The sequence below is a fragment of the Armigeres subalbatus genome, chromosome 3 (assembly GCF_024139115.2).
Source record: "Armigeres subalbatus isolate Guangzhou_Male chromosome 3, GZ_Asu_2, whole genome shotgun sequence".
NCBI lineage: Eukaryota > Metazoa > Arthropoda > Insecta > Diptera > Culicidae > Armigeres > Armigeres subalbatus.
The window spans coordinates 151,912,872-151,940,670 of NC_085141.1; the positions used below are offsets into that span (position 1 = coordinate 151,912,872).

At 38.0% G+C, this 27,799-nt stretch overlaps 1 protein-coding gene across 13 annotated transcripts in view; it reads left to right on the forward strand.

Annotated features, from left to right (window-relative positions):
- LOC134220824 (ubiquitin carboxyl-terminal hydrolase 32) overlaps positions 1 to 27,799 on the forward strand; it is a 174,269-nt gene that overhangs the window by 72,855 nt on the left and 73,615 nt on the right. For 10 of the 13 annotated variants that reach the window (XM_062699923.1, XM_062699926.1, XM_062699925.1 and 7 more), the window contains 6 exons: positions 4,327 to 6,977; positions 20,412 to 20,723; positions 21,247 to 21,533; positions 24,581 to 25,170; positions 25,235 to 25,398; positions 25,462 to 25,670. In XM_062699923.1, the coding sequence (XP_062555907.1) occupies positions 4,327 to 6,977; positions 20,412 to 20,723; positions 21,247 to 21,533; positions 24,581 to 25,170; positions 25,235 to 25,398; positions 25,462 to 25,670 (4,213 nt within the window). Of the gene's footprint in view, positions 1 to 4,326; positions 6,978 to 20,411; positions 20,724 to 21,246; positions 21,534 to 24,562; positions 25,171 to 25,234; positions 25,399 to 25,461; positions 25,671 to 27,799 lie in introns of all 13 variants that reach the window. The other 3 variants (XM_062699935.1, XM_062699936.1, XM_062699934.1) reach the window with 3 other exon arrangements.

Genomic DNA, 27,799 nt, shown 5'->3' on the forward strand with positions numbered 1-27,799 from the left:
GGTGCGTAGGTTGATAGCGGGGGAAGCATTGTCTATCATCCGCTATGGCGCACCAAAATGGGCCGTAGCACTAAATGCCGAATACAACGTAAGGGAACTTTTTCTAATAGAGGGATGAAGGCAAATCTGCATACAGACAGAGTACATCGGCTGATGTGCCTTCGAGTCGCAAGCGCATATCGCACCATATCATATGAGGCGATGTGCGTTATAGCTGGGATGATGCCAATTGACATACTCCCAGAGGAAGATGTGGAGTGCTTTAATGAAAGGAGTTCGTTGCAAGTGCGACGTGTCAAGAGAGCAGCCTCGTTGCTTAAATGGCAGAGAGCATGGGACACCGCAGTCAAAGGTTGTTGGGCCCACAGACTAATTCCGGACGTATCGAATTGGGTGGCATGGTCAGGTCAACTTCCACCTAACACTGGTTTGGCTTCGTAGATTCTGCGGAGTGCCCAGAATTTGTAGGTGAGGTAGAGTCGGCAAAGCATATGATGTTTGCATGCCCGCGATTCGAAATAGAACGCAATGCCATGCTGCTTGTCAGCGGCATAGGTACAACCCCGGACAACCTCGTCGAGAGGATGTGTCGGGAAAAAGTTATATGGAATACGGTGCACACGGCATCTCTACAGATCATGTCGGAACTGCAGCGAGGGTGGCGTCTTGTACAAGCAGCAGGGGTTATCACTCTTGAAGTCGATGTAGTGTGCTTCAATGCGTTAGCATAAGCGTGTGCGTTCTCGATAGTGCCCTCCTGATGTATTGCTCAATTGCGGGCTGGGGGATAAGGACTGGTGCGAGGGTTTTGGTTTTATTGGGACGGGTAAGAGTTACATGATTTACCCATCTCCACGTTACCTGAGTTAACCACCTTAGGCGTCTGGGTGCAGATTTCCGTTTACCCTTGCTCAAAGAAAAAAAAAACACTTTGAGGAGCTGTGATAAAAATCATAAATTATAACAATGGTATACACTGGGTCGTTGACCCCACAAAAAACGAAGAAAAACCTGGTGCTATTTAAAATGATGAGGAAATTGAGGGAGAACAAGAAATTGACTAAATCCATCCGTGTAAAAAACGTCCCAAGTGTACAAATAATATTACAGCGGCTTCACTCTCGGTAATTTTTCACCAATAGACAGGAAACAGGAGCGACTTTACCACTGTATAGTGAATCGGATAGCTGACCACGACACATACTATTATAGTTAGGCTACGATTGATTCTTAGGCTTCAGAATGATCAGACCATTAAAATATTTCTTCACCTTCGCTTAACTCTTAAGCGGAGTTTACCCAAACCCTCAACCTGTTAATTAAACGAGGTAAGACGTAAGACGAAACATTCAACGTGAATAAAATTAAACCTTTCGAAGATATTGCTGAACTAAAAAGTTTTTTTAACAATAAATTGTATTTGGTACCCGAGCAGAGAATGAAAACAAACTGAAAACTTATTTTGATATTTTGATACTTTCACTTGCAATAACAAATTTTGGTGACCCTGTGGTCGAGTTAGTAGTAATCACATCAAAAGTTGAGAACTAAATATTGTATCCAAATAAACAAAGTGATAACAATTTTTGATATCACGGAAAACAAAAAAAAAACTTATTTTAATATCGGGCATTTTTCTACGGTTTACATAATGAGTTTTCATTATAATATTGACTGTATCGAGCAAAAACAGAAAAAAATACTTCAATTTGATATTATTTTGATTCATGGATCATATAGTGATATCAAAATACTGATATCTTATTTAGTTACTCGTTTGATCGAACACATATTATGCGATATCAAGATTTATAAACTAGATTAGTTATTATTTAGTTATTTTTTATAAGTCTTGATACCAGAAAAATATCTAATTCAGTTCCTATTTTGTTTAAATTTATTTGAGATGATATCAATATAAGGAAATCAAAATTAAATTTGTATGCCAAATGGCTCTAAAATCATGACTATTTTTCTTTATTATGCCAAATAGTCTTTATGCCAAATGACCCCTGGCTGTTCTACTCGTTATGCCAAATGGCATTATGCCATTTGGGGTAGCCCCGTGACAGTTACACTCCTGCCTCTGTGAGTTGCTGAATCAGCCTTGAGCAACAAAAGCCTCCCTTCTTCTACGCAATCCAGCTTCTCGATAATATTGTTCCGATAGATAGATATCTTCAATACCAGGTTTTTCAAAAACGTTGAAAGTGAACCCTTCGGCGATTACCATCTTGACACATAGGGTTTCGAAAAAAAAAATCCTATCGATTTGAACTAAGTTCTTCGGCATGGTTGATTCTTCACAAAGATCCAATTCTTTCGCGAAGACTGCGCTATATGCATGAGTATCAAGCGACGCTTCATGTTACTTGTTAGAATTGAGAGTTTATGATTGTTAAAGCCTCTTCGTTAAAGACTCTTCGCATCTTATCTTTTTTTGTTGCCAGACATTTCCGTATGATTATCCAACTGGGAATAAGTTTATATCACACCACACCTTAACTTTGTCTGTGCCATAACAAGCTAGATTTTTTTTTTTTTGACTTTCATCAACAAATAACAAAGAACTGGCTTCCCAAATGCAACGGATGATAGAGAGAATTGCTTCGCGTTGAACAGTGTACTGTGATCAAACAATCTCATAATTTTGAACACGAACACTGTGCTCGTGTTCAAACACTTTGATCAGAACATGAGTACCGAGTGCAGGATATACCTTTGTTCAAGTCGGCGATCTGTAAATTATAAAAAAGTAACATGCGCGCGAAACTTTGGAGCATTTTAGAATTCTTCTTTATTTCCTTATGGAAGTGCAAATGGTATGATCCTAAAATATAGAACGGGGAACAATCACCCAGTTGTACAAATATCCAAAAAATATATTATGTACAGGTTTTGTCATTTTAGGCAATTACAAAAATCATTAATAGTTTAAAATTTGCATTCGCGGATTTGGTACCCCTCCTCCCTCTTTAAGCTGTCACGTAATAAGTGTACGGCCTCAAATATGTTTTCATGCGGTTTATAGAATACGGACTCTATTATTATTTTCAGTTATCAAAATAATATCAAAATATGATATTTGCTAGAGTACTCTGCAATTCTATATCAAAATATGTTATAGGTGTGAGTGATATCAAAAACTCAATTTGCTATCATTTTGATAATATTTTGATAGCGCACGCTGCTCGAGTAGAGCTCGATAGCTCGACGACATATCTACCTGTATACCTGGTTGGCTACAGCGTCGATACATCTATGCCTGGCATATTGTAGAGTTTCATTATCTCCGTTTTTGGAGATGTTCCTCTAGTTTCCCCGTGCGTTTAGGGTCCGCAGTTCCGATTCCTTCGCGTGTAACCAGCGTGCATGAAGCTGAATATTGTTTTCGCTCTTCTTCCTTCCGACATTCGCACTAAAGTCTGCCGTGTTTTATGGGACTCACAAAATTTTCTCCTTTGTACACTTTATGCAGCTCGTGATTCATGCGTCCGCGTCATATACCATTTTCTAGTTTCCTACGAAGTATTGTTCTCAGCACTTTCTGCTCAAAATACCCTAAAGCTTTCTGGTTTCTTCTTGAATGACCACGCTTTAGGTTGACCACACAGTTGTATACGCAGCAAATTTCCTTTCCGTTTGCATGTTGCGGGAACTAAGCCGTTTATGTTTGCCGTAGAAGGCTCTATTCGCAGCAGAAATACGTCTTTTCATTTCACTGGAAACGTCTTGGTCACATGTCACAAGCGTTTCAACTAAAAAAAACATTCCCATCAAGCACTACCTCAGCACCAAGACCACTAGGTCTACCTATATCTCTACCCGCAACCATGTACGTAAAGTCAATGGTTAAGCTTATTCTCATCGTCTCCCAAAACCTTCACTACAGTCCTGTGATCGATTCCAATGAGGTCGATGTTGTCCACAAATCCCAGGAGCATATGCGACCCTGTGACGATAGTACAGTTCCTTTGCACGCCAGAACTGCGACGAAGTGCGACACCCTGCATGAATCCATCTAAGGTCACAAACGGGGGTGACACTTCGTCTGCAATCCAAATATCTAATTTCGAACCATCAATCGTTGCACTTATCTGCTAATTTAGTTTCTCCGGAAAGCCATCTTCAGATATTATCTGCCACATCTCATTTCTTTCCACTTAGTCATATATTGGTTTGAAATCAATGAACAGATGGTAAGAGTTCGCGACAGAATTTAGTTGAAAAAAGTTCTGGGAGAATTATACAAACGAATGCAAATGACATTTTACAACACTGCCCAGCACATCAAAAAATAAAAAGAAAATTTTACTTTTGTTTCAGATTCCTATGGAATTTGTACTGCAATGAACCAGGCACTCACATCATAAAACAAGATTTCCTGAAGGCCATTCAAATCGAAACCACGTACCAAAGCAACGTACTGAATACGACGACCACCAGCAATAGTAGTATTTGCAATAGTAGCAACAGCACAATCGTTAGCAACAACAACAACAATCAAGTGAGCAAAACCAACAGCTTACCCAAATATACAGTTGCATTGTTCGGACTAAGCGATCGGGTCACCTTCGAACAGTTCAAATCGTGGATCCAAATATACAAAGGTGCGACAGTACTATCAAAATGGCTTCTTCAGGATGCGTGTGTCAATCTCAGCTCGGAACTGGAAACACCCACCTTTTATCAGAGTTTGGCTGGAGTTACTCATTTGGAGGAGCAAGATATAGGGGACTTGGAGAAAGTATTTTGGTTGTTAAAAGGGTTGGCATTTACCGGGCAGTTGGACTTAGAATCACTTGGTCCACTAATCAGCCCCCCCGTTCCGAAAGCTGCACTTGGAGGGGTATTTCTAGCGTTCGATGAAAACCACGATGGTCACATTGATTTCAAAGAGCTGTGCTGCGGTGTGAGTGCAGCTTGTCGAGGACCGAATGTGGAAAGGAGCAAGTTTTGTTTTAAAGTATTCGATATCGATCGTGATGGAGTTCTAAATTTTGGGGAGGTTGGTAAAATGGTGGACATTTTATTGTTTGTAGCTAAAGAAACAAATGCGTCGTGTTACAAAAACTTGACTCGAAAGCAAATTATGGAGGAGTTGTATCAACGAACCAAAGAGCTATGCATGGGAAGTAATGGAACTGTTCGAGAATGTCCAGCGATTACTGATCCATTTCCGGAGTTTAAGTTTACACAAGAGGATTTCCTGATATGGAGTATAGAGAGTACCACGAACCTGGTTCAACCGTTCCTAGATCTTCTGTTTGAAGTTTGTCATATCGTGTTGGGATTACGACCACAATGCAAACATTTAGAAGGTGATATTGTTAAAGGTTGGTTGGCCCGAGAGGTGCGTAGGGGTTACAAAGTTGGTCAGTTTTGGTACTTGATATCGTCAGATTGGTGGCATCATTGGTCGCAATATATTCAACCGTCGGCGAACTCTTCATGTGTACATTGTAAAATTGCATCGAGCTATGCGATTAATAGAAACAATGCAGCTTCTTCAGTAGCAGGAGTTGATGAAGCAATAATATGCGATGAAAGTTTTACATCTAACTCGACGGAAAGCATGGGAGATTTACTTAATACTGGCGATTCGTCTAGTCTGGGTTCGGGAAGTAGCGGAATTTCATGTGGTAGACACCCGGGTAGTCCACCCGGAATGATAGACAACCAAAGCTTGATTGCACCTATTTTATACAAACAAATTCCTACGTTGACGGGAGAAGGTGGTAGATTGAAACGGGACTTGACCCTCGTTCAACATAGAGATTTCGAATTAGTCCCGGATTCTCTATGGAAGGCTCTTTCCCAGTGGTATAGCGGCCCTCTACCTTTACCGAGACAGGTTATTCAACCGCTCAACACAGGTGATGTAGAATTGGAACTGTATCCCTTAAACTTAAGAATACTTCGTCATCAGATTCCACCTCCTCAGCAACAACAGAATAACAACAGTGCTTGGAATAATATTTCCGGCGGATACGGTGCACTAACGAGCGGTAGCTACTCGAGCACATCTGTTACAAATGCTCTACAGCCACCAAAAAAATATCTCGCTTATACAGCAGCATTTAGTAGGCTTGCCACTGTCAAACAAGTTGCTGAATTTCTGTGCCAAAGACTAAAACTACGAGTGGAAGATATCCGGCTCTGGCATTTGGCGCCCATCCCAACCGGTGTAACTGAATTTCCATACCTTTTGGAAGAAGACAATAACACACTACAAGAACTTTCCATCGGAGATAACGATCAGCTGCTACTAGAAATCCGTAACAAAGACCTTACATGGCCTGAGGAACTCGGCTCTCTCACAATTGCTCACAGCAACAGCCATAACAATCTGGAACGACGTGGCACTATTGCTTCTATCCAATCTCAACATCCACCGGGTGCTACCGGCCTGCATAACTTAGGAAACACGTGCTTTATGAACGCAGCTCTGCAAGTTCTATTCAACACACAGCCCTTAACTCAGTATTTTATTAGACGGATGCATATGTTCGAACTAAATATGGCCAATAAACTTGGCACTAAGGGACAACTTGCAATGCGGTATGCCGAACTACTTCGAGAAGTGTGGACAGCATCTCAGCGATCGATTGCACCATTAAAACTACGCTTCTGTGTCACCAAACATGCCCCGCAGTTTTCTGGTGGAGGTCAACACGATTCACAGGAACTATTGGATTGGCTACTGGACGCCCTTCACGAGGATCTGAACCGAGTTATGGAAAAACCGTACAGCGAATTGAAGGACTCGGATGGCCGAGCGGATGTTGTGGTTGCCGCTGAGGCTTGGAATCAACACCATGCGCGAAATCAAAGTATTATTGTGGATCTGTTCTACGGTCAGCTAAAGTCAAAGGTGACTTGTACGGGTTGCGGTCGCGATTCCGTTCGGTTTGATCCGTTCAGTTTGCTCAGTTTACCACTGCCAGTGGAGAACTATACCTACTGTGAAGTTTTAGGTGAGTATTTTTTTGTATTCTAGTTTGATTTTAAATTCTTTTACGAAACGTCGATATTTCAGTGCCCATATATAAAATTGCTCTTATTTTATACAATGTGTGATATCGCACCCTCCAACAGGAAATATTTTTTTTCACTCATGAAATCTCTTTTGCATCTATTTTGGGCAACCGCATGGTCAAGTCCGTCAACTGCATTGTGTATTTTTATCATTTCAAGATCTGCTCTAGACCATGCATAAAGACGATGAGCGTTATCCTCATATCCAGGGTTCATAATGCTCACTCAATCTCAGGAGCACAGGATGCTCCCTCACGAAAATTTTCGGCAAGAAATCGCTTTTCGGAAAAGAAAAACTGCCTGGAGAGTGATAACCATTTATCGCTCACTTCGATTGCCGCCAAACGTTGGTTTGCTCTTTTTCTTTCACATTCGAGTCCTTTCGTGGCATCATAAGTGCAAATGGTAGTAGCTTATGTGGAACAAATAACTTATCACTTCCATACAGATAGCGTGGTGGTGTGGCTAGAGTAAGCGCATTCCTACAGCTATTATTGTTACTATTCTGGGTTCGAATCCCGGCGCGGCCATACAATTTTATAATTGTTCTGCGATAATTCTCCCGAAAAGTGAGTGAGCGGTAAAAGTAATGAAACGAAAAAGGATTTTCATCTAATAAGCAAGATTTTCGTTTATCTTCCAAGGCTGATTCTAGAGAAAAGATTGATGGGTGAAAGATGATCCTCAACATAAACAACGAAAAAAGATTCTCCCTTGGCCCGAAAAACGCTTGCTTTGGTCTCATTGAAACGAAAAGTCGAAACCCTGCTCATATCAATTTCCTCATTTTTCAAATGGTAGTCATAGTTGTTTTGATGCTGAAAATGGTTGTATGCCAAAATACGGAATGCCATTTGGTGGATTGAATCCCTTTTTACGGAACTACCTGATTTACGGTTAATCATTAATGAAAAGATATTTTAGTTACTAGATAAAGATTGTCGCTACTGTTCCCTTTGTTCTGCTGTCCGAAACATGTGTGGTACATACCTGTCAAATCGTATGGATTTTCCATCTTTGACATTTAGCTCCCCTATCCTCGCCAGCAAAAGATGTTCCGGACAGCGACGACAGCGACAATCTTTATCTAGTAACTAAAATATCTTTTCATTAATGACTTTTGTTTTAGATCCTACGGAATAAGGCAAATTAATAGATGATTCCTTCTTTTAAGGCACGCATTTCTCCTTATTAAGGCAAATGCCACATTGAATAGTATTCTTTTGCCATACTCTGTTTGCCATACTCATAGGCGGAAAGCACATAATGCGGAATACGAAAGGCAGAAACACGAGAGGAGGAATCACAAAAGGCAGAATTGCTTTGGGCTGTTTTAACTTAGACGGATGTCCGTCTAAGTTCAAACAGCCTAATGAAATTCTGATTTTCGTGATTCTACCTTCGTCTATGAAAAATATATCCCCTTGCCTTAGATCGACCAGATGCATGTTTTCTTGTTGTCTAGTAGTCATGAATCATTCTGTTGCTCAGCGATCTTACCGCTACCTCTAAAAAAGCCTTAATCCCTCTCAACGAGGCTACCTCACAAGACATAAAGTCGTTTGGATTAATATCATTTGGCATAACGAGTTGAATAGCCAGGGACCATTTGTCATAAAGACCACTTGGCATAAGAACCGTTTGTCATATTAAAAAAACAATGATTTTAGGGCCATCCCGGGTAGAAGAAAACAGCAAAATAATATCAAATTTTACTATTAATATATGAATTACTAAATAGCAAAATATGATATTAGTTTGTTTGATATAGTTGCTAAAATAGCAAAAATAATAACAGACATTGCTCTAGCAAATAACTCATAAATAACTCATTTTGCTATTATAATAACAAACCAATAGCAAAATATTCGAAGAAAAGAAAATATCAAAATCAGTTATTATTGATGTTGAAAAAGCAAATGATAAATGAAAAATAAACTTTGCTATGATTGCAAAATGTGTTCTTCATTTGTTGTTCTGCGCTTTTTTACAATAACATATGAATGACAAATTTTACTATTATAACTAAACTTGTTGTTCGGATGCTATTTTATGTTATTTATGAATAACATAAGAATAACAAAATCTAATATCACAGCAAAATTTGCAATTGTTATGTTATTTGTTTGTTATTCACCTCTACCCGGGATTGGCAATAACGAACATATGGCATAATTACCATTTGTCATAAAAATTAAAAGTATTATGAAAACTTTAGGCAGACGCGTGCTTTACAAAAGTCATCTGATTTAGTGCCTTATTCTGAGCATTTTCGTGTTTTAAGAACTAATTTACTCTTTCTAATTCCTAATTCCGAGTAAATTCGTGATTTGAAAGAAGAAATAATTTACTAATGTGACCTTTTCTTGCCATTTTACGGAACAATGCGTGCTTCGAATATTAGAATAATCTATTTAAAGATGGAATCACCTGCTTATTTGTCTTATTCCGATCGTACGCGAAGAAAAGAAACGCTTCGACTTTTCCCGGGCAAATGCGTTCTTTCGAAGAGTGAGTCATGTAGTCTTCTGCCTTCTTTCGGGAGAATGCGTACTTTTGAAAAAAAAGGTCATCTACCCTTATGCCTTTTTTCCGGACAAATGCATACTTTCAAATAAGGGGTTATTTACTCTTTTGCCTTATTCCGGGTTAATGCCTACTTTTAAAAAACGGGTAATCTGCTCTTTTGCCTTATTCTGGGCGTACTTTAAAAAAGGGGTTATCTACTCTTGCCTTATTCCGGAATAATGTGTATTTTTAAATAGGCGGTCTTCTTCTCTTTTGCCTTATTCCGGGTAAATGTAAACCTTTGAGGAAGGAGCCATCTTCTCTTTTGCCGTATTCGGGGCAAATGGGTACTTTTAAAGAAGGAGTCATTTACTCTTTTGCCTTATTTCGGTCAAATGCTTACTTTTAAAATCAAGAGGAATCATACACTATTCACCTTACTCCGAATACATAATTGGGTTTTTTAAAGTAAGGATAATCTACTCTTTTGCGAGTCTCGTCTCGACCGTTATTCACACAGAGAATTGTTTTTTAAACTCAACGATATTAAGTATAAAAACAACAAAAATAATTACATCAAAAAAACAGATTTGATTAGACGAAAAATATTGTTGTTTCTACAATGTTTCAAAACAGCACTCAAAATAAAAATTGTTGAATTTACAATATATTTTTTTTGTTTGTACAAAAAATATTTGTAAACCAAAAAGAAAAATTTTTGCTTTCAATATTATTTTTCTTAAATTAAAAAAAAATATTGTAATCAAAAATGTATTTTAAATGTTATATTAAATTTCTTGTGATTATCAATTAGGCCGTTACAAATATTTAATTAACTTTTTGTCCTACTGGTCTCCGAAAGGTCAAGGGGGGTTATAATAAAAAATAAATATCAAAATGAAAAAAAAAAATCAAAAAACTCCTCGGATTTGTTAAAGAATGTTTTGAAAATCCTCAAAATTATCAGAATTTTATTTTGTTGCCCCCTCAAAATATTTGTTGGCAAAAAACATCCGAGGGGGGGAAGACAAAATAGATTTTAAATCAGTTCAATCAAAGTTAATTGCCTATTTCCGGGGATTAAACCACCCGACTTGGACGTTAATTTACAATGTTATGAAAACTCATATGTGAATATGTACGTTATGTGGAAGATATTGATTTGGAAAATGTATTGGAGGTAACCACTTTCCCTTCGATGGGACTCGAACCCATGACCCTACAGTACGCTAGACTGGTGCTTTAACCAACTAAGCTACGAAGGACCTCCGTCGGCCTTCGCAAACCTAGCGGCTACTGAACGAGCTCGAGATTCAGTAGCCGCTAGGTTGCGAAGGCTGAATATATTGTTTTATTTATACTGGATTGCAGTAGAAACAACAATGAAAATTTTTCAATTAAATATATTTCAGTTTTGATTTTAAAAATAAAATATTTGAGTTTAAAAAATATTTCAATAATTTTATTTTTTAGTTCAAAAAGGTAGATTTCCTCTGCGTGTTCAGTGCGGTTGGTTTTTGCGCTCTACTTTTGTGCAGTGATTCGCTTAAAAGAAGAACAATAGAACCGCAGTGACCGTGGTCGGCTGTGTAGTGTATATAAAGTGCTACAGATCCTGAAGACGCGCGTGTTCGTGCATGCAAGAGCTGATCGATTGTTAACAAGGGCAATGCCCTTGCTAATATTGCGATCAAGCTTATGAAAATGCTCAAACATGTGCAGCGTCAGAATAATTGAGGAGAGGTAAGGTTTTGATAAACTGTAAATTTATTTGAACATGCACGCACCCACACAAAAGCACACACACACATTCACATATTAACAGCAAATAACCCTGTCATAAGAATGGCTGGTGCTTCCCAGCAAGACCAACAAAACATCTATCAAAAATAATTCAATATCTGTCAAAAGTAATCTTGCTCTGCGAGCAGGGTTATTAGAAAATTATTCAACTTTAATTTTTAAGTTTAATTTGCTTTTAATTCGCGACTCGGACCAAAGCCTAAGACAGATCTTAAAGACTAAAATTATACATTTTTGATAAACAAATTAACTCAAAGGTAACCTCAAAATGATGAAATCAGCAATGACAAAATTTAGCTTTTGTTGTTCTTGGACTGAATTCCTAAGGGAATTATTAATGAAGAATAACCCGCATTAACCCTTATGATTGATAAATATTTCAAGGATTATTTCTTTGTGCGTAAAAAACACTATCACCAAGCATCAATTGCTATGGAAAATAATGGTAGACACAAACGATTTTAAAGAGGTTTTTTTTCGTTCCGTTTATTTAAGGCTCACTCGCCGCATCCAGCTTAACAGAGCCGATATTCATCTAATACTACTTAGTATTACAACCCTTCCCATTTTTATTTCCCAAAATTTGTTGAACCTTCTCAACAATTTCCATCTGATCCGCGTTGAGGAAACACTGACCCGTACAAGCTTTTTTGCATCCATATCTCTGCTTCGCTTTGACCGCCGGCGTTATTTCGTTACTTCATTATATTCGGACGATGAATTAGATGCATTGTCTTCGATGTCAGTCCACTCGTCATCGTTTTGCGGTCGTCCTTCTGCTGCTGTTTTAGGAGGCGTTGATCAATTTTGATTTGTGTCTTCTGAGGGAAGTGTTGATGGAACTGCCGCAATATTTCCATTTGACTGTTCACAAGTTTCGTTTGGATGCGCTGGTTTATTACACCGGCGACATATTTTCGGCTGGTTACAGTAAGTTACCATAGAGGTGTACTCGCCAATTGATATGAAAGACGGAATGTGTTGGAGTAAGGTCATACGCAGAACTAGTACACCGTTCGGAGTCCCTGGAAAGTAATGCTTCCATGACTCGTTCCGAATAGAAATAACTTCTCCATACTTGAGCATGCGGGTAGGTCGTGAACTCTAACGATTACTGCATCACTATCCATATAAATTGGTATCTTGTATGACTTTCCTTCACATACAATTGATCGCTTGCAGTTGTGTTCTAATTGATAGCGCAAAGCAACTTTTTTGTCTATCAACCCTATAAGAACACGATTGCGGGTGTTATGCAATTGGATGCTTTTGACATCCGCATATCCGCATGAAATCCACTACTAGTGTTGATTCCTGCGTATTGTTCATTGTTTTCACGTTAGCGAGAGATAACAAACCAGAACGCGTCTGCCGTGTGCGATAGCAGAATAAAAACTGATTTTTTAAGGTGAAGGTGGGTTGAGTGCCAAAACAAACCTTTGAAAGTATTGGTGCAATACAAACTTTCAAATACTGTAGTAGTATTGGTGTCGTATTTATGAAAAACAAAGAATATTAGTAGGGTGGTTCAAAAAACGACCCACGCTCATTTGATTCCGTCCCATGCTCCGAGTGTCCTCCAAAAGCCGATTTGAACAAAAACTGATTGAGAACAAGCCGGTTCAAGTTTGTATGAAAACTATTATGACTAAACTAAACTGGCTACAGCGACTCCCCTCCAAACGCTGGCGAAATGAGAACCCACATAGCTGAAAGCAACATTCCAGAGACTTCACTGAACGCTCATTAGGAAAGATCCGTTGAAATAGCATTTTATACTCCGCTCACCCCCATGGCACACTTTTTGTATGTAGTATCTGCTCCTGGTGCGATAGATACACAGAAAAAATCTGGCTATTTTGTTGAATTACACAATTACACATACACAATGTCAGCGGAACGGAAACGGAAAATTTGACAGAAAATATATGGGCTAACTGTCAAATTTGCCGTTTCCGTTTCTGTTCCACCGACATTGTATTTGGGGCTTTATTATCATGCTAAAGATTTGCAACCTCGATTAAAATCGACTCCCAACTATTGGAACGTCCATTCAATATGCATTGTTGGAGTTAAAGCTCTTGAATATTCAAATTTCATCCAGTCATATGGTCTTCCCTCGCCAGCGCCCAATCACGGAGTGCCACAATCAGAATAATGTAAAAATCAACCTCGCCATATCAACTGCCATACAAACCTGAAACGACCTGTGCACGGTAATCCCCTATTCAAACCGACCGAAACCAGCGAAAGACACCCAAAATATGAAACATAATCGACTGAGCGTGGCGGAGCAAAATCAGTTTTGAACCACCCTGTTTATTAGTTTGCTGCTATCGGTACCGGTGTTTACATTCGCTCCGCGATCAGTTCTTAATAGTTTTCTTCGGGAAAAAATTGCAGTTTATATTAAGTTTTCTTCAAACAAGTGACTTAATCTAAAAAGTGAAGTTTAATTTGCATTCCATCAACATTTCGGGCTGCTCATAAGCGGAGAAGTGTGTAAAAAATTATTTTTTTCAATGCCCTTTGAGAAGAAGTGGAGTACAGTGATAACCCACCAAACCGCGGACGGCTGTTAAATTGGCACGCAACTGCTGGTTTATGCTATATTTAGAGCCGAAATGCATAGGACTCTTTGAAGAAACATGTTAATTATCACGGGAAGTACATAAAGATACTGTGAACAGGTTAGTAATCTGAATATTAAACTTTTGTTCGATGCTGTTCGATGCATTCGAATGTTGGTGGGAGAGGAGTGCGGGAGGTGTGGGGTTGACCCGTGGAAGGTCCGGTGCCATATTGACTGCCATCGTGGTACTCTTCCAACTATGTCCTTAAAGTGAAGACAACTAAAAAATAAAAACCATTTAATGGAGGCACACCCAGTGAAGTATAAAATAGCATCACAAATGATCACCATTATGTTCTATTCAATATAATTATTGTTCGCATTGAATACATGAACAGAAAATGTACTTTTATATTGAAAAATCCTCTTTCAACATTATTTTTTTGTTTACCCCTAGTGAAAAAATCAAACAGATTTTTTGGCTACACAATTTTTTTTCCTAAAAGTGTTTTCCAAAAATCTTGTTTGCAGGCACATAAATATTGGATAGATGATTCGTAGTGTGAATTTTTATACATATTACATTTAACTTTTATGACTTGAACCAGAACTATACAGCCCACAGTCCACTGTTTGTCATAATGACAAGTTGTCAAGTTTTTCTGGACATCTATCAAACCGATTAGAAATCGACATGGATATCAGGCTGACTTGACAAATATTTGTCATTAGGACGAACAGTTTACTGATAGCTTACGATTTCCTTTACCTACTTGCCCACTGTGCCTTATGTTGATTTTTTCACATATAAAGTATCAATCCAAAAGATATTTTAGTTGCTAGATAAAGATTGTCGCTTCGGTTCCCTTTGTTCTGCTGTCCGAAACATGTGTGGTATCAAACTGTCAAATCGTATGTATTTTTCCTTCATTGACATTTAGATCCCTTATCCTCGCCAGCAAAAGATGTTCCGGACAGCGACGACAGCGACAATCTTTATCTAGTAACTAAAATATCTTTTATCAAACCACTCGTTAAAAAAATACACACTAGATCAAATTGTTCAAAATATTAACAGTTTTTGTTTTGGAGATATTGGGAAATTCAAATGTCATATTCCACATTTCATATTATTCATTTAATCTACGTAGTGTCTCTCAGAAGGTACCTACATATGTACAAGTTAATAACATTTCAACCAATTGTTTCTCAGATATTTCCAAAACAAAACCTGCAATAATTTTGAAAATTTGGTATAATTTTTTAACGAGTGGTAAGGAAAAAATGATACTGAACATATAATAATTTCAACATATACAATAGGTGTGTTAAAAATATGCCAGCTGATACATAATGCTGCCAGACTCGCCGAAATGTTTATTTTATATCATAATTCACTGCCAAAATATCAGCTCAATCGGTCATCGGAGAACAAAATTACATAAGAAAGTTATTTTAAGCTTTTAGTGGAATAATTCACTTGTTATAAGACGAGTTTGTACTATTCCATTTAATTCCACTACTTTATTGGACCTTTGACAGATACTTATTTCGACCTTAACAGTAAGGCAGTCTTCAGTGTTTCGTAGTCAAGTCAAGTACGAGACACTAAAGATGACCTTACTGTTGAGGTCAGCTTGTCAAAGTAAAACATTTTGTATGAACGGCCTCCGCTGCTATTATTCTGAACACAGGTGTATGATACTTTCTCTATACCGCCACGATTCGCATAAGAGTCCCACGTCGATTTTAAACGATTTTGATTTTCTTCCAAAAGTACACTGTGCCAGTAAAGTACTCTTTAATGGGTAAAAAAGTTCCCACTATGAAGTTAAATAGTTCAACTCATTAAAAGAGTAAACAGCGTTTACTCATTAATGGGTAAACGGCTTGTACGTCAAAATCAAGGGTAAATTTTACTCATTATCGTAAATTTTTTGTCTGGAGAAAGGAGTAAATAATACCCATTTTGGCATTACGACGATGGAATATTTGGATTTTCGTTTTCTTTGAATTTGTATGTAATAAAAACATCTATAAGTATATTTAGGAATTTTCCCTGGAATGTTCACATTTTTATTTCAATGTATTCAGTATATATTAAAATATACAGCATATATCTCAAGGATTCTGATGCACTTTTTAACGTTCAAAAAGAGCGTGAAGCAAGGTGAATTCATTCATGTTTGGTTTGAAGCAAGCCGCCCAGACCCGGATCCGTAAGTGGCCGTTCGCCAAGGATTCTGCTCGCTGCATATACGCGGAGCACCGAGCAACTGTAGTTTGGTTTGAGGTGATCACCCCAGAGCCACATCCATGAGTGGCCGTCAATCAAAGTCCTCATCCTTTAAATACGAGGAGCAGCTGTAGGTTGATTTGAGACAAGCGCCCAGTCTCAGATTCGTTAGTGGCCGTCCGCCTAGGTCTCTGCTTCCAGCAAATACGTCTGAATGTCGTCGTGTTGAAATCCGCTGTGGGAGCGCTGCGATATTTGTCCAGCATTTAAATACCCACAGCAGAGTCCGTCGAGGCAAATTCCCGCGGGAGTTCATTTTCGATAGTATAACTTACTGACTTACGTTTTGTAAAACCAAGAACTTGATGAAATAACGCCTGTCACTTCCGATGATGGAATCACAAACAGCTCAATTCATTTTTCACCCATTAATGGGTAAATGCTTGGAGTATGAAAGTGGGCACAATTCACGCATTATACAAAATTTCAAAATACCCATTATTTTGACAGCTTCGTATGTCATCAAAAAATGTGTATTTTTTGCACATTAATGAGTAATGCCGAGTTTACAGTGTATGCATAAAATAAAATCAGCTTTAAGAAAAACTAATAAGGCTCTGTCTCAATTGGATAATTAAACTGAAATTAAACTTAAAAGTGACATCTCAATAATTACCAAATAACCCTGCTCGCAGAGCAAGATTACTTTTGACAGATATCGAATCATTTTCCATCGATGTCCTATTGGAATTGCTGGGTAGCACCAGCCATTCTTATAACGGGGTGATTTTTTAATTTTCGAACTGTCACTTTTAAGTTTAATTCTCCAAATGAGACAGACCCTAAAACAATACTCCATTGCACAGTGACGTCACGCACGACTTTTGACAGGTACTGGTCCTCTTGTTACAGACGACTTTATTTTAATTTTGAGATTCTTCTATGATTCTTTGGATTTTCTGATCGATAATTACCTAAACTTATCGATAATTACCAATATTTGAATGCGGAATGTACAGAATGTCTTCAACATCGTGCAATATGCAGATTTAATTTGAATAAAAAAAATTCTAAGTCCGAAACGTAAACAACAGGACCAGTACCTGTCAAAATAGTGAGGTTAGGTTTGCCGCGCGCAATGACCTATAGGGATAAAATTAATGATCTTCCAAACTTAGACGCACATGTTCATGAAAGAATTAGAGGCGAAAGTATAGAATTGATAGTTCCGTTAGGATACGGCAGGCATGAAGAATGTTTTTATAGAAGTCGATTTGAAAGCGAGCGGAGGGCAATATTTGTGATGGCACATATCACACGACCTTCCTTCTGCCGAGCTCCCGTATGAAGGGGGAGGGAAGAATATCAGTGTGGATTGGTGGAAGCTGATATATCTCCACTGGCAAAAGGAAGGTGGTTTGATTTTCTCATATGCCATCGCTTGCGAAGGATTTTCTATCGACGAGTGTTGTCTCCAAATTTTTAATATGACATCAGCATTTAGTCGAATAGGATTTTATTGCACAGTTCTGTTTTCTCATTGCGTCCGTCTCGTCGCAACCAACTTGGCTGCCTCGGAGAGAACAAAGCAGAGAAAGGCACTGCTGCTGTACCGTCGACCAATAACAGCTGAATTGATGGATGCCCCCACCAAGGGTAGTACACTAAATTAATGATTTTTGTGTGTGTTACTTCTACGTGAAGTTAAACGATTTACAATGATATGGAAATGCTAATATCATCTTCCAAACTTAGACGCACATGTTCATGATAGAATTAGAGGCGAAAGTATAGAATTGATAGTTCCGTTAGGATATGGCAGGCATGAAGAATGTTTTTATAGAAGTCGATTTGAAAGCGAGCGGAGGGCAATATTTGTGATGGCACATATCACATTCTTCCCTCCCCCTTCATACGGGAGCTTGGCAGAAGGAAGGTCGTGTGATATGTGCCATCACAAATATTGCCCTCCGCTCGCTTTCAAATCGACTTCTATAAAAACATTCTTCATGCCTGCCGTAACCTAACGGAACTATCAATTCTATACCTTCGCCTCTAATTCTATCATGAACATGTGCGTCTAAGTTTGGAAGATGACAATAGGGATGTTAAAAATATGCCAGTTGATACGTAATGTTGACAGACTTGCCGAGTTGTTTATTTTATATCATAATACATGTTCACGGTGTATCTAATACATAGGTATGTATAGTTTTAAAATTATTTATACACCACTTGGCATTTACCAGAAGCTTACATAACATGTTTAATTTTTTTTTGTTCAATCTGACAAACAGCAATGATTTTTCCAATAAAAAAAATCTGGCGACGGTAAAGAGATAATTATTTTCTTGTGTATGCACACCTTTGTTGGCTTATACGTTGTATTGTTCAAATTGAATAAAGTTGCATCGCGTAGTTTTTGAACTCACCGAACTCACCATTTCACTTATTGCGCTAGTGGATTTTAGTCTTCCGCATTTTATTACTTTCACAATACGGTTGACAAATTTGCCTCTCATTTCGAAATTTTGAAGGCAGTTTTCAACAGTTTTTGGACGTGAAGTGAAATAATTGGTGTTAAGGATGAAAGAAAAATGTTAGTGAATAGTGTTTAGGAGTGATATATTCAACACTACAGTGGGGAAAAAAAGTAATAAGTAATTGTAAGTTTAGTTAAGCTAAAAATTAATATGAAAATGCCATGAATATGCAATGATGGAGGGTAAGTCGGTAAATAGCCCCAAAAAATTTAATTTAATTCAAAACTGCATTAGTATTAGTGCGGATTCGAATAAAATCATCGTCGTTATCGGATTGATTACGTTTTAAAGAGCCTTAATAAATAAAATTTTCATAGTATGTAATTTATGTCTTTACTTTGTCATTCCCTCAGTTCTGGAATGGGATACCAGTGAAGGAGGAGACAAAAGAAAACCATTCCATGTCCCTTCGGTTTAGGGTTATTTGGCCGAATGCCATTTGGCCTAAAGGGTCATTTGCCCGAATGCCGTTTGGCCGAATAGTTGAAATACGGTTCCTGATTAAGTGTGTGAAGTGAGTGTTGAGAAACAAGAAGGGTTTGTAGTGGGAAGCAAGAAGTGATAAGTGATAAGTGAGATAGCGATTGGCAAGCAATACGAAGGAAGATTATCTCTGAATGAAGAATTAACAAAGAAGAGAAAGGAAGAAGAAGAAAAAAAGGAAAAGAGAAGAAGGGAGAAGGAATAATGAAGAAGGAAGAAGGAAGACAGAAGAAGCATTAAGGAAGACAGAAGAAGGAAGCAGGAAATAGGAAGAAGAAACATGGAAGAAGGAAGAAGGACGAACGAAGAAGGACGAACGAAGAAGGAAGAAGAGAGAAGGACGAAGGAAGAAGAAATGAGGAAGAAGGTAGAAGGAAGAAAGGAAGGAAGGAAGGAGGAAGAAGTAAGAAAAAGATGGAGAAAAGAAGAAAGAAGGAAGATAGAAGAAAGAAAAACAAGAAGGAAGAATAATGAAGAAAGAAGGAAGAGAGAAGGAAAAAGAAAAAACGCAGAAGAAGAAATACATGGAAAAAGTAGAAAGACGAAGGAAGATAGAAGTAAGAAAAATAAGAAGGAAGAAAAAATAAGGAAGACGGAATATGAAATAAGGACGAAGGAAGAAGGAAAAAGGAAAAACGCAGAAGGCAGAAGGAAGAAGGAAGAAAGAAGGAAAAAGGGGGAGGGTGAAGGAAGAAAGGAAAAGGGCGAATGAAGAAGGACAATGGAAAACCATAGTTCTCTGTTCTCAGTTTTCAGTTCACTTTTCGTTCATTACTCACTATTCACTACTCATAATCTGAGGTCAAATTCAACTTTTCGGCCAAACGACATTCGGCCAAATGGCCTGACATCGTACCTACGCTACTTCTATCTTGTTTCAAAACATATCAATAAACACCATATTCATCAAACTTTCGACATTATTTGGCTTAAATTTCATTGGTTTTATTTAATGAATATGACAGCGTTAAGGCAGCTAGGGCCCGTACACTAATTACGTTTTTTTATTATTACGTTTATTTTATTATTACGCAATTTTTCTGGGTTTTTCAACCCCCCTCCCCTTATGTTATGTAAGATTTTTCCCATACAAATCATTTTTTATTTATATGGAGTGTAAGAAAATGGCAGACCCCCTCCCCCATAAGTGCTTACGTAGTTAGTGTACGACCCCCTACCTTTGAACTGTGAAGTATTAGTTTAACAAATAAACCTATTTCTTTTCTAGTTATGATGTTGGATGGATCTGTACCGGTAAAGTACGGCTTAAGACTGAACTCGGAGATGAAGTATTGGGATTTGAAAAATCAATTGAGTGAACTCTGCGCCCTCGATCCGGAGTTGATGCTCATCTGTGAGTTATCCAATTCACAAATACGATGTATCCTGGCCAACGAGAAGAAAATAGAACCCAGTACGGCTTGTGAATTATACGTGTACGAATTACCTAAATTCGACAATATCCTGGTACGATCTCGGGCCGGCTCGGAATTGGCCATCAACATCGAGAAGGGCCTAAAAGACATTCAGCGAACGCCAGGTAAGAATCCTTTAATGTCATCTTCTGTCCATAAGACGAGCTAGTGCAATTGCGTTTAATTTCACTACTTGATTGTAACTTTACAAATAAGTAATTGAACCATAACAGCAAAGTCGTCTCTGGTGTTCTGTACATAAGCGTTACGACAAACTGGACAATCAACTAGTGAATTTTTTTGAAATATACATATTGTTAATGCATTATTTCGCATTGTTTGATCATAGTTCTTACTACTATTTTCACACTACCACTGTGTGTTGTTTTGTTTATGTTTGATGATTATCCTTTTTGACACAAATTCTATAATTTGATTTGCGTCAAAAGAGACAATCCTATACTTTTGTTACCATCTGATTAATGTATAACATTTTTTTGTTTCTTGTTATCCATCTCTTTTCCCTAAAAAATCTATCGCCTTATATATCTCATCTTGAATTGTGGTCTTTACTCGATCATCATCATCATCATGTCCCTCACGGCACTCGTCTGCTCAACCATATCCTGAATCGCTCACCATAAAAAGCTCTTCTACTACCATCGATAGAACCGAACCATTTGACGACCACGTCCGTAAACACGACAATTTCTTCGTCGTCCAACTCGTCGTCAACAACAGTGGACGATACGGTAGCCATAACTGGTCGTCGATCCGGTCCTGACAATCCAGCGAAACTTGGTGTCGGTTCTGGCGGAACGGCCATCATTGGCAGTAACAATCGTAAAGCATCCGCATCGACAGCGGCGGCATCGAAGGTAAGCCGGTGCTTTGGCAACACACTCTGCATGCCTCCGAATATGTTGTGCTTCAAGGTATGGTTGTGTATATAAGTTTTGTAGATTTTAGATTAGCGTTTAATTTTATCATTCTTTATTGGCGTGTCTTATTATTATTATCTTATGTATAAATGAATAATAATTGATTAACTATGCTGATACTTGAAACTAATTCTACCCCAAAATGTACCACTATGTACTCAGATAATCAATCCCTGAGAGGCACCGAATAGTGGCATTTGGCGAACTGCCGAATATCATTCATACTCAACCAATTTCGGACAACTTTTTTTTTATTACTGTCAAACGGGGTAACTTGCAACACTTTTCAAGTCTCTCTCAATAATTCTTTATTAAAAGGTTTATTCATACTACTAGTATATGAAACTTGTAATGTGTCCTAATATTAGTGATAAGACATATAATCAGATAAATTTTCTTCTTCTTTTTCTTATTGGCATTACATCCCCCACTGGGACGGACATTGCCGCCTCGTTGCTTAGGGACCATCCACAAAGTACGTCACGCTTCTAGGGGGGAGGGGGGGTTCCGAACAGCGTGACGACTCATACAAAAATTTTAGAGGTTTAATACAAAAAGTGAGACGAAGGGGGGAGGGGGGGTTGAAAATAGCCAAATTTTGCGTGACGTACTTTATGGATCTTCCCTTAGTGTGCACTCAGCTCTTCCACGGTTATCAACCGTGAGGTTTCTAAGCCAAGTTACCATTCTTGTATTCGTATATCATAAGGATAACACGATGATACTTTTATGCCCAGGGAAGTCGATATAATTTCCAAAACGAAAATTGCCTAGACCCATCGAGCCCCCTCCCCTCATTTTTAAGATTTCAACGAATGAATTGATATTTTCAGGTCGTCGGTTTGAAAGTGCTTTATGTCGGTTTAAGAAAGGTGTGCATCATCAGTTATTCCTTGGATCCTTTCCGCGATAATTCTTTTTTTTTCGCCATCCAAATTTCCACGATTATTTTAGGATCATTTTTTTTTTTGAAAAAGCATTTCCCACTCCGCAGCAAACAGCAAACCATCCACCAGTGTTGAATCTTCTTGGGGATTAAACACCGTTTGACCACCGTAAGTCTTAGTTTTCTTAGTAAAATTGTTTTGGGGACAAATCGTACCGCCGAGCGGCTTCCCGGATGGACAATTTGTTTTTTTTACCTCTACCGCTGCCTTTATTAAAGTTTCCTTTGAAAATTTAGCATACATGCGACTTCCTGTTGGTTTCTTGTATTTTCGTGGCATGGTAAAGTGATTCTGTAACATAAAATCAATGACAGTTTAATTTTTTTTTAAAACTGAATCAGCAGTTTTTGAAAAATAAAACTATCGTGTATCAGCTGTTCCCGCAGGGGAACAAATTAAAAAAAAAAGTTGATAGGGTAGAATACGGCATCGGCAGGGTGCGACAGTTGTTGGCACCCTCAACAATATTTGGGTTTTCCAGCAAACATACACTATTTATTGCCTACTTCTAGGGTATTATCTATTATTCAACTGTGAAACGTAGTGTATGAATGGGGTGGCTCTAGCTGCTGGATATGACAGTGCTGCCCATTATCTAATATATGAAGACTCACGAGGTGAAATATATTGTTAATATACTATACCAGCAGAACTGGCAAACCTCGTTTCACTTAAAATTGATTAATTCTATATTTTTTACATTTGCAATTTATTTGGAAGACGGTTAAGTATTCGAAATTGACAAATTTGGATTCCATTTTCTAGTTTAAATCTCGATTTAAGCAGAAATTTGTACTTCATGTATATGGAAGTCCCCCTTTCCAAAAAGGGAGGGGTCCAAAACCACCATAAGAACCTTCCCCGTTTCCAAAAACCTCTACATACAAATGTCCATGCCGATCGGTTCAATAGGTACCTATATAATATTTATAACAACCAGTGTTGTCCTACACTCTGGTCAAAAAATTCTGCTTACTTCATCTAAACAATTTTATAATCTCAATTATATAAGTGCAACTAATAGAAGGATATTTGAATTTTCTAAGTGTTATGTCAAACTATCAAAAAATGCACGCCAGAGTCACAGGAGCGCGCGCACTGAAAATACACTGAAGTGTTTTCACTGAAGTTTATATTTTCAGCGCGCGTGCTCCTGTGGCTCTATCGTGCATTTTTTGACATGACGTTTAGAAAATTCAAATAGCTTTTTATTTGTTGCACTTATTTAGTTAAAATTATGAAATCGTTTAGATGGAGTAAAATCGAAAATTTTTTTTTGCACAGAGTGTAGGACAACACTAATAACAACAACAATGTCTCCTTAATCTATACCAAAGCGCAAATACAATTAACCGGTTCCTGTTTCGTATTCATGGTGGTGTCCCACACTTGGGCTTATTCTACGAGTGGAGTGACGTGAGATTGCTCGATTGACGTGCCCCATTTGAACAACATGGTCACCTCAAGTGAGAATTGCTAAAATCGACTCACCTCACGTCACTCGACTCGTAGAATAAGCCCAACTATCTAGTATTCCAACAAATAGATGTGATTAAAAAGTTTTGTTGTAATCGTTTTGATACTTATGATTTTTGGAAAATGTGGTCAATTTTAATTTGTTTTTTCTATTTAGATTTTCAAAATAATGCATATTACATAAGATAAGTTTAGTTTTTCTCCCATATACCTATTTGTATCGATTGTTACCTATGGATGAACAAGCTTAGTATGAAATAGAAAATTGAGGTTGAATTACACAACCACGTGCCCATCTTACATTGTTTGTAAATTTCATAAATAAAGAAACATTGAAGCACCGACGATTCGGCGACGAAATTGAAGCACACATTTGAAATTTTTACCATGCTTATACACTAATACAAAGTTGATTGATTAATCCGTAATAGTAGTAAAACTACCTAGTGGGAGTTGTACGCTTAGTTAATTTTACATAATTCGCTCGCTATTGCGGAAACTTATTTAATTGAAGGCATACAATGTTCTTTTAGTTCAATTTTTTGCTCTACTTAAGCAACTAATGCTGTGGCACGATACATTATTTGACTAAACAATAAGTTTAACGGAATGTTTCAGCACATCCCCGAAATTAGTGCCAGTCCGGATAGTACCTTTATCTTCAGTGAAACCACCCAGTACACGCAATACAAGGACCAAAGCCGTAAAACTGTATCGACGACGAACCTGTTGAACAATGTCGACAGTAGTTGGAATGCATCCGCAACAGGACATGACGAGCAGGAAATGCCCTGCAATGATTGTGATATTATCTATAACGGACATGGGACCATGAATTCATACGCCGACGTAAACACCTATCTTCAGCAACACCCCCACAAATCTCAACAGCATCAATCCGGAGATTCATACATTTTAAGTGCAATTAAACGACCACCGAGTGCAGGCAGTGGAAATGTAAGCGGAATGTACCATCAACAAAAAGGCAACTATCTGATAGCAGTTCATCGGAAACTAAGCAGGCAAGACACGTATTTCCTCTCACATCATAAATCCCGACCGGGTTTGTTCGGGGTACCTCTGCTAATACCGTGTTACGAGGGTGTGACCAATAAGGAACTATATTGTTCAGTTTGGCTACAAGTAGCAAGGTTGTTGAGTCCTCTACCACCAACACCGCCGGATCAATCGAATCATGCAACTGACTGGTTAGTCAAACAACAGTTAAAATATCTCTTCAGTGTCATTTGCATTAAAATTCATTTATTCTAGTGATGATAGCTTGGGATATGACTTTCCATTTATATTGAGAGCAGTGGCCAGCGGAGGTCGCATTTGTGCTCTTTGTCCGTGGTCACGGTTTTGTCGTGGCTGTGAAATCCCTTGCAATGATGAGCCACTTCTTCAGGGCCTAACCTCTTCAGGGCGATATTCAAGTAAGCCATCTTGCTTTTTTTCTTATCCTTATATAAAACTATTCTTTCTACCTATATCCGTAGGTAACAACTCAACACCAAATCTTTCCTCACGTGAGCAGACACCGACATTCCGGCGGAAAACGTACGGAAACTCAACAACATCGTCACTAGATGGTGTGCAATCGTCTCCCACACCTTCGCTACGATCCATCAACACCAACAATATACAGATTGCCATCGATTGGGATCCAACGGCGCTACATCTACGGTATCAAAGCACTCGTGAACGGGTAAGTTTTTAACTTTTTCAAAATTCAAATAACGTTAACCCGTGACGCTGGATAGCATAGTGGGGCGCAGTTGTATTTATGTATAGAAACCCACTCATTGTTACATGCCACAACCGTTAGCCAACACTGTCTTTCTCCTGAGACTAAGACCCCATTCAGCTGTACAAAATATGGGTTCGATTGGTTTATATGGAGATTAGTATGGAAAACCCTGAATAATCGACCTAACGGTGTTGGTGTCTTTATAGTGCAAAAAAATACTAAAAAATATAAATGAGTATTTTTTAACGTCTTTTGGGTGTAAAATAGTAGTTTGTGCAACTAGTTGCTAACAGATATTTTTTTCAGTACGAGTTGTACGTTTATCCAACGAGGCTTGCCGAGTTGGATAAATACTACTAGTGTTGAAGAAATCGAGTTTTGCAACGAGTTGCACACGCTATTTTTTGCAATGACATAAAATGGGCTTCAGTATGTTATAGGGGTGATCGGGGCAATATGGGCCACCTAAGGAAATCGTTCCGAAAAGCGCTGAAAACTTTAAAAAACCATCATTCAAATGTAGTTGACTTATAGTAGGGAGTGTTACCTTTCATATTACGTCGATGAATGGTGAAAAATGTGTTTTGAAATTGTTGGAATGCACTTTTGAAAATGTATTGATTTCAATGTGTGTTCCCGACTAAACGGGGCAATATGAGCCACCATTTGGGGCAGTATGGGCCACCCATCCAAATCGTTTTTTTTTTTTTGAGAAAGAAAAGTGTGGTAATCTGGAAGAATATGATATTCCTACAACAGTTTTGAGTATTCCATACCAAATCAAATTATTAAACCGCACAACAGCGGACCGAACCGATTTGCCACTCTTCACCGTTTGAATAGCCATATTTCCACTGATCAATAGTCATTTTTCTGTTTCGATCGCAGTAACGCGGTGTTGTTATTTTTCCGTAATGAATCTTATATAGATGATAATATTCTTGTATTTGGCAACTGAAATTTGAACTTGTTCGCATATTCAGGCCTCATACCTTGCTCTGTGCAGGTATGCCTATATTGCCCCATAGAGACTGGTTTTGGAAAAAAAAAATTTTTTTTGATAAATTCATATTTGTATCAGTACAAACATTTGTGCACAATATTCAATTATAATAGATCTTTTGATTGTGATGTATGTATTGATCTGTATTTCAATTAGTTTTGTGGCAAAACCTTATTTATAAACTTTAAATTTTATAATAATTGTGCACATGCTGCGAAAATGTACATTTTCAAGTGTATTTTCATGTTTGAATTGAATTTTTATGCGGTTTTCACGTTGAGGCATATGTGGAGCATTCTCCTAAAGATCATATAACTTTTACATGGTAAAACTTGTCAATAAGCTCAAAAAGAGGGTGGCTCATATTGCAGCGTATGTTCATATTGCCCCTACTGCCCCTATCAGTACAAAATTTTACAGTCTAATTTACTCCATATGATGATTCTTGCGAATAAATCACGTTGCTACTGAGAACTATCAGATTCCATGTTATCGTACCACAGCTCTCCAAACCATGAAGCGATAGATGAACTTCATTTGGAAAATTTGTCCTTTAAACTATGTCCATTAAACTATTTCATTCAATGCGTGACGCAGAGAATACACTATTTGAACACTTACTCAAGCTAGTTCAGCGAAATATAGTTATGTAACTACTGTTCTTATGTTGGTTTTTAATTGCAGCACCCAAATGAGTGCTATAATGGATTTTATGCAAATTATTTGAGTTGCATAATAGTCATCAAAGAACCCATTTCGTTGATATGGAAAAGTAGGCCGTTTTATCACTCAAAGATGGAATGTAAACTAGGTATTATGATCAGGAATTGCAAAAATGTTATTTTGGCCCAAACTTCCGATCCCATAGTCCGATCTATTCAATTCAAACAACAGGACAGAATTCCCCGACGAATGGAACCTGTTGCGAGGAATTTGGACAATGTAAAGTTCCAAAAAGTGCGTCTACAAAATTATAACATCACCTCAGTTCGTCAAGCTGAGTCGATTGGTATACTTTTTTGCATTTTTGCTCCTAGCGGTTCAAATTTATCCAATCACGTGACTCAATATGTTAGCATATAAT